This window comes from Sphaeroforma arctica (assembly GCF_001186125.1).
Source record: "Sphaeroforma arctica JP610 unplaced genomic scaffold supercont1.106, whole genome shotgun sequence".
In the NCBI taxonomy this organism is placed as follows: Eukaryota; class Ichthyosporea; order Ichthyophonida; genus Sphaeroforma; species Sphaeroforma arctica.
Genome location: NW_014040452.1, coordinates 81959 through 93320, shown reverse-complemented (window position 1 = coordinate 93320; position 11362 = coordinate 81959). Strand labels below are relative to the sequence as shown.

At 43.2% G+C, this 11362-nt stretch overlaps 2 protein-coding genes across 2 annotated transcripts in view; one reads left to right on the top strand and one right to left on the bottom strand.

Moving 5' to 3' along the window:
- Positions 1–5946, top strand: part of SARC_02382 (hypothetical protein) — a gene marked incomplete at both ends in the record, with an annotated part of 7943 nt that extends 1997 nt beyond the window's left edge. The window contains 7 exons of the mRNA XM_014303859.1: positions 933–1117; positions 1307–1573; positions 1686–1915; positions 2082–2663; positions 2936–4945; positions 5137–5366; positions 5592–5946. Coding sequence (XP_014159334.1) covers positions 933–1117; positions 1307–1573; positions 1686–1915; positions 2082–2663; positions 2936–4945; positions 5137–5366; positions 5592–5946 — 3859 coding nt within the window. The remainder of the gene's footprint in view (positions 1–932; positions 1118–1306; positions 1574–1685; positions 1916–2081; positions 2664–2935; positions 4946–5136; positions 5367–5591) is intronic.
- A 631-nt stretch (positions 5947–6577) lies between these two features.
- On the bottom strand, positions 6578–10558 carry SARC_02381 (prohibitin-2). The gene is made up of 5 exons (XM_014303858.1): positions 10324–10558; positions 9005–9166; positions 7648–8078; positions 7133–7272; positions 6578–6972 (listed from the first exon to the last, which is right to left on the bottom strand). The coding sequence occupies exons 1-5, from the start codon at positions 10430–10432 to the stop codon at positions 6921–6923; spliced, it is 894 nt and encodes a 297-aa protein (XP_014159333.1). The 5' UTR covers positions 10433–10558; the 3' UTR covers positions 6578–6920.
- Between the last annotated feature and the right edge of the window lie 804 nt (positions 10559–11362).

Below are 11362 nucleotides of genomic sequence, written 5' to 3'. Positions count from 1 at the left end.
TTGTATATATGTATGTACGTATGTATGTATGTATGTTTGTATATATATATATATATACGAATTATATATTGTGTTTGTTATATGTATATCTTTACATATATGTATACGTATTCATGGATTCTTCAAAGTTTATATTTAGGTGTATGCAAATATATATATATATATGCACGTGAGGATGTAAGCGTTGACTCTTACACCAATAAGTGTAAGCTTCGTGGGTGTGTGTCAAGTACTTTGTATTGGTATATGTATGTACTATTCACTAGATTCATAGATTGTTACTACGTGTTCTTGTACGTTCACATATGTATGCAATTTTTTCAAGATTACACACGTATCAACTGACGAGTGTGAGTGTTTGGTCTGGTTTATGTATACGTGAATGAAAAACTTATGCATAAGACCTCTTCCGCATTATCGCGAAGAATAGGAGAAACATCTAGTTGTATCTTTAGAGATCCCTTGAAGCTTAGTCCATTATCGACCACTAGTAAGTTACTTCCATCTGCTGACAATGCACGCATACACATGTTTCAGAATCTTGTTAAGCGTCTCCACGCGAGTCAAGTCGGCGGTTCTTGTGCATCGTGATCGAACCGGGCGCACTGCGATTCACTTGGCGGCCAGACATGGACATGTTGAGTGTATTGCAACATTGGTGGCACACGGATGTAGTCTTGATATTCAGGATGTCGAGTCCGGATGGTCTGCATTGCAAATGTAAGACTTATAAAATGTCGGACAATTGACAATTCGTCATCGCGAAAGAAAAAAACAATCTCGGTAGTATCCTAATGTATAACTGTATGTAGTTTGTTTCACGGCGTCGGCCTTCTCGTAATTATAAGTCAAGTTCTTAACTCGATGACACGAACCTTTTTTATTGAATTGTGCTGAAGACTTCTTTTCGTACTTGTATTTCCGATATAAAGAGCTGTCTACTTCGGGCACCTGTCGGCTGTTGTATGCCTACTGTCATTGGGCGCGGATCTCTACCAAGTAGACAATGATGGAGTGAGTCCTTTGGACGCTGTGACGGCGAGGACATATCTCGGGGTCCCCTCACACTCGGTGCCTGGGATATTGTATGATCGACACAGAGAGAGTAATACTAAAAGTAAGCCAACTGGTACTCAGTCTTCGGCTAGGATTCAGAGTGGTATACAATAAGAGCAAGTGAGATTGCCGATGCACTGTCAAGGGGATGTTTTGTTGGCGAATATTCCATGAATTGAGCCGATGCCAGTCTCAATGTACACGTGATTTATTTCAGAAACTTTGTTTGATACCAATTCTGTCATTCAAGGGGCTTACAATCGACGTCGGAAAACGAGTATAGCACTGGACTACTCAGATGAAGATTCTGTGGGTAGCGAAGCTGAGGACGAGGGAGAAGACGCTGATGGGCAAGCACACCCCTTAAACAACCATTATGAAGTCGATAGGGGTGATCGATCTCGGATTTACGGTGAATTGTACACCTGGGGTTCTAATGCGACTTATACATTGGGAAGGCCGAACACATCGAAACATAATTATAATAATCCAGAACGCATATCGGTCCGGTACGAAGGTATGTGTAGCAACGGGTTCGGATATATATTTTTTATAGACTGATTCTATCCCTGTTCTATTTTATTTTTGTGCTATAGTGATATATTCAAGAAATCACCCATTTCGCGCAGACGGAAGACTGATTGACGATGACCGTGTATGTAACTATACGGGTGAGCGCTTGGTGGAATCGCAAGTAATCCAGGTCGCAACGGGGAAGTTTCATTCTGCATGTATCGATCGATCGGGTAACCTATTCACTTGGGGGTATGCGAGTCGGTTCGCACTTGGACACGGCGATGATGTCACTCAGCTCACGCCCAAGCAAATCAACATGACTCCCAAAGTGAAAATAATTGAAGTATGTGGACATAGTATGTTTAACCGATGATCTAGTAATCCGCTAGCATGCTTGTAGATATTTGGCTCATCTATGTCGCTCATGTTCATTTGGTATACGCCAAGTCAAGTAAAACAAAAATCGTCTTTGTTTTGCACTCATCATTCTGTTATCTTATGTTTTCCAGATTTGTGTCGCTGATGACCATATGGTTGCGCTGAGCTCTGAGAGACAAGTATATACATGCGGTACGAATTCCCATCACCAATTAGGACATTATGGCTTAGAAATAGACGATGTTGTGCCAGAACTTCGTATAGTGAAGAGCTTCAAAAACACGAGTTTCGAAGATGGGGTCATTTCGATCGCGGCGGGACCTATGCACACTGTATGTGCTACATTGGAGAGTGTGTACACTTTCGGCAGGAACCTGGGCCATCTTGGGCACCCCGCAACAATCAATCAGCGCACTTCCATCCTTACTGCTCCGGGTGCTCAGATTCAAACGGTGTTAACCGACGACTTCCAGACGACACCTCGTATCGTCTCATTTCTCAGTCGGAAAACCACCGTTGTACAGGTGTCAGCAGGAGCCTCTTTATGTACGGCTTGTCTTACGAAGGATGGCCAGGTGTATGTGATGGCGGGCTATGCTGTCCAATGTATAAGTATCGCTCCAGCCCCGATACCAAGTGTTGGGGGTGATTGTGAGGGTGTTTCAAAGTATTGGCTTGAATCTCCGAGCAGGCAAAGACCGACTGTCGTTAAGGTGAGCTGATTTGAAAAGGCTGAGTATTACTGGAATAGATTGTCTATCGTTCGGCCATACCGTTTCCCTAACCGATTAGTCCATGTAAACTCTTGTCTGTCTATTACACAACTTTGTGCATTATGGTAAGATTTCATTTAACTACGGTGTCTTGTACTCGTTCAGGCTGCCCTATATAATCTGATTGTAGGACATACATGTCGAAGAATTATATCAATAATTTTTCTTTCATTCAACCTGTCGGCGAAACTTTGCCCTTCTATTGCTTTTAGGTATGCGTGGGTGTGGACAATAATGCTGTGGCTCTATCAAATCTACATGCTCTGTATATGGTGTACATATATCCTGCCCTCTCCCCTAAGACATGGCGCTACACACCGGTGATATGTCACGGACTCGGGGCAAAAGGTATGGGTCGTCGCATCATCGATATTGCGATAGGACGAGCTACTTTGATTGTCACGACTCAGAACGGTCATGTGTTCAAGGGCAACTTGCCCGCTACCCCCGTATACAATGCTAAAAGGAGACTAGATGTGGTACAAGTCGAGTTCAAACGTATTTTGGGGTTGCATCGCGCCACATCGGTGTCGTGCAGTCACAGAGGCGACAGTTACTCTGCACTCTGCGAGACAAGTTTCAGACCAGGAAGTACCGATCTTGAGAGAGCATTCGCTGATCGCAATAAATACAACGCTCATCAAGCAGACACATCCAGCGACAACAAAACTGGCACTACAAGTAAAAATATCGGTCTTGTTGGAAGTTTACCGGCTAGCAATTTAGATATCGCTTTAATAGCAAGTGATGACGTTGTGGATGTGGAGGCAATGCCAACAGCCGACGAAAGTGCCTCAAAAGCAATTCAAGGTATTGTCAATCTGTCAGTTAATAACTGTATTAATGAGATGAGTGAGCGCTCGATTTCGGAGACACCGGATCCCATGAGAGTGTTGCAAGACCCCATCCCCCCGCCTGCCGCCATAGCGGAAGGTTCAAGCTCCTCAATTGATGTTGCTGATGTTGCTTTCTTTTGTATGGGTCGAAGTGGTAAGGCACACCCTACACCTGTGCTTGCACACAGACGTTTACTAGCTAAACATTCTGAGTTCTTCCGAACATTGCACCTCTGGGACCGCCTGAGCACCAATAGGATGGTCTCATTAATACCGTCGGCACCAATCCGCCGAGACGTACTTGCGCGGGCGATTGAAAAGTTCTATATAGAGGAAGGCTGGGCTTGTCCCAATACCGATAACAATCCTCCAGAAACAAGCGGGAAAGATAGCAGCCATGACAATGGCCACGACATGGGTCCACAGGAGAGGCCGATGGCACCCTCATCGCAACACGCTGAGCAACTGTACTATCTCATGTGCACAGCCGACGAGTATGGGCTGAGTGCGCTGCAGAGAGAGTGTGAGTTGACCATCTGCTCACCCAGATACATTGACGTGCGGAATGTGTGCGATGTGTACCATGGTGCTACACTTATCAATGCACGAAGGCTGACTGACTACTGCATAGCATTCGTACAGCTGCATCTGGATATACTTCTGAGTCGTTCCGATGTGTTCTACGAGGCCGTCATTGATGATACGGACGAGGGCATGCTATCAGATCAGTGGAATACGCTCGTAGCACACTTGCGGGTCTCCTTGACAGCAAGTAATGCACAACACCCAGTTGTGCATTCGGACGATGCACCAGTGTGGGCACCTCGACGTACGAGAGTGCGTACCATTAGCCGTAACGGCAAAATGGACAACAAGAAATCTTCTTCCGCGCACAAGACTGTCGCCCCCGACCCGGCGCCTCAAGGCACTTCGAGCTACAGCGAAAATGTCAATAACCCTGCTCGACATAATGAGGAATGTGCAGAGGGAACTCCCAGTACTGATTCTGCAGTGTTCGACTCACCTGGCGAGACACATGGCAACTCTGCTGGGATAAGCAAAGGCAGAACGCGCTGGCTACCTCTAGACGTTTTCGGGTCAAATATACAGAAGGATGTGGAAATTGTGAAGCCCACTCCTTCTACCTCCACCGTCGTAGAGGGAACTCCGGCCACGAACCCTTGGGTTCAGAAAGAGACACAAATTAATGAGCGAGCACCCCAAGACAAAGGCACTGTGGCACCACGCAATAGTCTGCGCGAAATATTGTCCACAGAGTCTGATGGTCAGCGAAGAAAATCAAGTGGCGATGGGACAACACAGGCGCCCCACGGCAACAAGCCACTGGTGGAAGTGAAGAAGATGTCTCAGCGTGAGAGGAAGAAGGTATGTGCCCCATATACGTGATCTTGGCAATGTGTGCATTTTTTGAATTGATTTTATTCTGCACGTATATCTCCCACTTGAGATACCAATGTCGTTGCTTCAGCCTTTTAAACTCCTTCACAATTTTCAAACCGATTTACAAAATTATAACGTACTCATCGGGCGTAATTTTACTATATCCCGGATAATAGGCACTTTATGTTGCTGCGCTGAAGGAGGCTGAGGCGCCAATTATTAGTAAAGTTCAATCCAAGCCAGTATGGGTGACGGCAGATGTTGTCCCAACTGATGACGATACATTTTTGATTGATAAATTACCACAAGCTATCAGTCTGCGTGACGTGCAAATGGAAGAACTGACCGCGGCGAAACAACAAGCGCTGTCCCAACGGCGATCGTTGAACAAAATAGACGTGCCTAAGTATGCGCATGTGATATCTAAATATATTGAGTTGCATGTTCCAATACACTCTGCTATCATGATACAGTAATTGCGCGCAGATATTCCATCGATCTATAGTGGGAGTGCCTCGTCAGCCGTTATCTTTGGAACAGGCTCAATATTCGCGTGCAGTTATTTGCTACATAGTTACTCGAAACTGGTAGTTGCCGAGTTCTAACCATTCTTCCACATGTACTATACCAGGCAAACACGGAAATCGGGTTGGGACATGACGGCAGCGACAGGATCGGGCGCTTCACAAAGCCAGCCTACACAACATTCAGCGTATGTCAAGAAAGCTGATTATAGTAGCCTTAAGAATATTCAGCAGCAACAGGAAGATACTAGGTGGAAACGTGCTCATACCAGAACAAGCTTAGACTGTGTCATCATCGAAGACCAGGCTATAGCGGAGCTCACGGCAATATATAACAGTATGGGAATAACTGTTCGCGTGGAACGGGTGGTGGATGACACCGCGTCATTTCAAGAAAGTACAAATTTTGGTATAAGTAGCACGAAAAGTCAAGCAAAGACGACTCCCTGGGTGAAACACTAGCAGCTTTGAAGCTCGTGGAGTACAAATAATATAATAGAGTATGAAGTGGTAGTATAGCGCCACTTCAAGATCAATAGGAATCAGATCATAGATTAGAATAAACTATAGTATTGAAGATCACCATTGGCGACTATTCTCTATCTATGCCAGAGGACTTGAGATCACCGATCCAAAAACTGGTCAACCACTGCCAAGTTGCACTGGACGAGATGTGATCTCCAACACGCAAAGTACACCAGAGATAAAGCTTATCTTGATTTTCTCCGTTGTTTTCTGGAGCAGTAGAGGTCAGTCACTCTGACAATACTTCTGCCTGCACACCTTCAGATGTCTTTTATTTAATTATCCGAATTCCACACGCCTGATTGGCTATTTTTGCCGCACCATATCAGAAGGACAGGACAGGAAGTTGCTTAGTTTTTTTTCGCTGCCTCTCTAATTGATCTTTGGCATTTTCACGGAAAGCACTTTACAACTTTTAGATACTACTCCAACTTAAAATGTATAATGAGCCAAGAAATGTTGCGAAAATTTGAATTGAACATAATTGATAACAAGAGGACCCCCTTTTCATTCTGATAGCAATGACAGAATCGACAACCCTTGACAACAAAAGCAGGAAGAATTTGAATCTATGTTGGGATGGTTTTATTGTGAGCGTTGTCCGCTACATCACCCACTAAACTATATTCATGGCATTTCACATCGGCACGTCGTAACATTACAGGCACGATGAATTGTTGGTCCCTGACTCAACACTGTATGAGCCTGGAATTGTAGAGTTCCTCCTTTGTAACTCATTGTGGTTGGGTTATCTGCTACTGCGTACCCAGGAGTGGTTCTCTTAGTCCCCAGTGTGTAGTACTTATCTTACCCGACACGATGCTACTCTTCCTCATTTGCCCACAAGGACAACTTCGCGTCAGACGGATTGTCACTATGGTCAAAACATTATCTTCACCTTTTCAATGGCATTACGCGACGACAACAGGTCCGGCTCCTTCCTCGTACTTATTTTGATCATCCCTGTTTAAGACGAGCGAACAAAAAAAGATGTCGGCGACAGATAAAATGAAATTCCATCATCAATCGTAATCATGATGAAAACTATGTTCATACGCAGCACGAGTCATTCGATCTTTAACACAAAATTTATATAAAAACACCCGACCCAGATAAAACTTACGTTAGGGTGATTGATTCTACATTCAGCAGCAAAGAGTTGGAGTCTAAGTATACACGGTTAGCCGAGTTCGCGATTGTGTGCGCGACCTTGATAGCAGCGTCGATCTTTCGCAGTTGCAAGAAACCAGGGTTCTCCTTCACCTATTCAGCAAATATTGGAAGTGCAGCAGAATAGTTTAGAGCTCAGTATCGATGAAAAATACTTTAGCGGAATTGGTGCAACGCGACTGTGCAGGAGAGATCGCCAATACAGAAAGTAAAGCAGCTCTAAACTCGAAAGTAACAATGCCAAATAAACCCACAACAGCGATGAGTTGAACGAGGAAAACAACATAGCCAACTACGAGCCTGATTTAGAACATCATTTTACATAGAAAACCCAATGGACAACGGTAATTCAAATACATGTACAGGAGTGTACGAACAAACAGACAGCTTAAGTCCAACATACACATGCTGCGAGATCAGTATGCTCACTGCATACCCATCACACTTTAGAGCAACCGATCGACGTACCTGCTGACCGATAAGCTCGGCAGACTTGGCAACTCCCTCAGCCTTGACAATGGCCTGTGCACGCTCCTGCTTGGCATTCTCCACCGTGAACTGTGCACGCTGGGCTTCCTGCTGGGCAACCTGTTTGGCTTCAACGGCGGCTGTGTACTCTGAACCGAAACTCAAGTCAGTGATAGACACATCGTCGAGGATCATGTAGAAGTCCTTTGCACGTGCGGTTAATTGCGAACGGATAAGCTTGGACACACTCTCACGCTGGGTAATCAGCTGCGAGGCATTGAACTGGGCGACGACACTCTTGAGCACTTCATTGCAAATGGACGGCAAGACACGCTCGTCATAATCGTGTCCGATTTCGCGAGTGATGCTGGGCAATTCGTTGACTATGGGTCGGTACAGAACTCGCAAACTGATGTTCACGGTCTGAAGATCTGTAGTGGTTCAGCAACAAAGCGGTTAGACATACAGGAGTTAACCACGGAAAAGCATATCAAAACTATGTTGAAAATAGCCGGGCGGGCGAAAAGTGCACGCAAAACGCACCCACATCACAATGCGAGGACATATTGATACGAAACATGGTGGTCATCAGAGAGTTCATAATCAACATCACCTATCGTAAAAGTAGGTTTAATGCGTGGTGCATGACTTTTCATCTTCATTTTACACCAGTATCACAAAAGCTTGAAAAGACATTCAGACAATCTTTGTTTCACGATATATAGTATAAAAAAAATGCTTGAGAGCAACATAGTATGGACATTTAACACCCAGATCTCCGGAGACTTTTGCAGACACCGCCTGTGACTATTGCTACAAATATATATAAAGAACGCGGAAATCAACCACGACATCAAACTACAATATTATAAACCTATGAATAGTGAGAGCAGATAGATCTTCAGAATAGGTCAACATAGAAATGACAAAACGACATACAATCAAACATCACCAAATTTTGAAAAGAATCCATGTACACGTTCGTTTACTTAAAATATTTAAAATACAATAGATATTGACGACACATGGCAGGAGTGAAAACTAAGTACAAGCCATTCCACCCTATTCATCCAATCGATTTGCATTGACGATCCCCTGCACCGTGAAACTAGACTCGAATCCCAGCGAATAAACAAAGAGTTCGTTTTATAGAGGCAAGTCTATCAAGCACAACACTACCCCAATCAGATAAAAGATAGTTGCTTACATGCGGAATAAAAGACACTCAAATCTACAACAACAAAAATACGGATTCCGGTCACGTAACAAAATTCCCTTCGACATGTAGTAGCAGTACACTATGAGCACCTCAAGATTGATAACCAACGCGTATCATATTGTATATACACAAACATACCTTTGGAACCGGTGGGTGAAGCAATACGACGGGGGCGGGATCGGACCTCGTAGATAATAGGCGTCTGGAACCAGGGCACCATGAAGTGCATACCTTCTGCGTACACCTGATCACCCACACCGCCAATTCGGTTGAAGAGGACGGCACGGTGACCACCATCAACTGCAGAGAGAATGAAAATGAATCTTAAATATATGGCAAATATATAGATTTTCTAGTTTTATATTACGGGTAAGCGTCAGTTGCTTCCCTTGCAAAAACCCCAGTCTGCCAAACTACCAAATATGCAACATCACTTGCGCCTTCCCAGCCCATTTCCTGACTACTGATTTTTTTTTTCGAAACTTATTGAATACTCTTAGTCTCGATACTACACAACAAATACAAAACCTACAAACACAAACTTGCACGAACAGTCGTCGACAGAGCTGAGCCTATTACTCATACAAAGCGTTATTAAATAAGCTACGAGAAAATCCCTGTTCAGAAACGATCAAACTACAACCAAGTACGAAAGGGCCACACACAGATGTTATGCGGCACACAGATGTTATGCGGCACACAGATGCACTTTTTAAATTGAAAATAGAGATTCGTGACAGGCAATGTCCATGGTTCGCCACAGATTGAAAGGACATGTCCACTATACACAAACATCTGTATTGTATATGTTGGGATGATTCTGCAAACATTAATATTTACGAGCGTGTATAGTATAGTCTGAATACTATTCGTACGCGGGAATCAACATGTGCTACCCCGTATAAACACGCAAAAGTTATATGGAACAGCGTTTATCGTGATGTCCATCGTATTTTCAATGAGCCTTCCAACGCTATAATAAATACAAGAACCATTCTCATATAACTGCAGCACACTAGATATACAAACTACATCACAGATCTGAATCAGAAACGCAATTATATAATATGAAGACAGAAATATGTTCAGGCGAACACCTAGCGCATATAGACAGATATATAACAATCCGACACAATGCAAACACAAAAAGCGAGTAGATGCGTACTACGGAGCATATAGCCCTGTCACGATTATAGAGTTTTATGTCTCCCGGCAATAAAGTTATTGAACGCCTAAAATGTGACCAACAGCATGAAAGAAATTGGTGCGAAACTCCATTTCGCAGTGCAACTGTAGGTAGACCACAATTAGCACATTTATGTGGAGAGTATATTTCACGATAGGTACATAATTTAACATCGAAAGGTTCTTATAAACAACATGTAATTGGTTGTTTCAAAACCGTTGCTCGCAATGTATCTATGAGAGCGCACAAACACACCTCAATTAGGGCATACCTGTGTAGAAAGAGTTGGACAACCCATAGGCGCCTAGGGCAGCACCACCCAGGAGCTTAATGCCCAGACTGAGCCTTTGTACGTTGGCTGCTTGGAAATTCGCGGCCATGTTGAATATGGGTTTGTGTGCTTACCACTTGATCGTATACAAGCTTCTGTGTGTGGGGTAGTATTCCTTCCAATATTATGTTATGTATTATTATTGCGGATTTTCCAACACTTGGTGCGATTGACGAGAGTTGTTGTATACGCTTTGTCGACAATATTTTTTTAATTTGTGATCACTTCAATGATTTCATTGGCATCACCTGTGACACCACGCGAGCAAAGTATATTGCGGGATTTTCCGGGATTGGGTTATATACCTATTTTTGGGTTTTCATGGGTTTGGGCCTTTGTAACCCTAAAATTTGATGAGGCTGATATGTAGTTATGTACAAGTTTACAGCTTCATTCAAACTGAAACTACGCACTATTTTACATTTCTAAATAATATTATAAAATATACGCCGTCTACGCGTAACTTCACATATATTTATTATCGTGGAGCAAAGGAGACGGCAATGTTCGTTCCTTTTATCACATACTATGGAAGCATCACTGTAAGGTTGAAGAGATACTGGTACCATCACCATCCAATACAATTCTTTCATATTTTGTAGTGAAAACACCGATGCTGATATGTTGTTACTGGCAGTAGTTGTGCTAATATAAGAAGTATTCGTGGCTGATCCGCACCGCGCAAACATCAAGGAAGATTCTATCTTTTGTCTGTAGTAGTTTGGATCTATTTAGGTATGATCGTTACTAAGTTCGAAAACACCTCCGCAATGAACTCCAATATTCTTCACCATATCCTGAAATATGCGTTGATATTACTAGCGTATACCTCAGACATTACTCGAAATTTTTCACAAGACGCTCGCGCTATATTTACAATGCTTCAAAAAGAATTTCAACGTCAGCCATCTGATAGATGGAAGAAAGAGTATCAATTTAATATATATATATATTTATTTATTTATTTATATTTATATTC

Excerpts from the sequence above, each read along its gene's own strand:
- SARC_02381 (XM_014303858.1), bottom strand. The coding sequence starts at position 10,432 with ATGGCCGCGAATTTCCAAGCAGCCAACGTACAAAGGCTCAGTCTGGGC. Across the intron at positions 8,079-9,004 it reads TTCACCCACCGGTTCCAAAG|ATCTTCAGACCGTGAACATC; the intron begins GTATGTTTGTGT and ends GAACCACTACAG. Across the intron at positions 7,273-7,647 it reads CCGAGCTTATCGGTCAGCAG|GTGAAGGAGAACCCTGGTTT; the intron begins GTACGTCGATCG and ends TTTGCTGAATAG.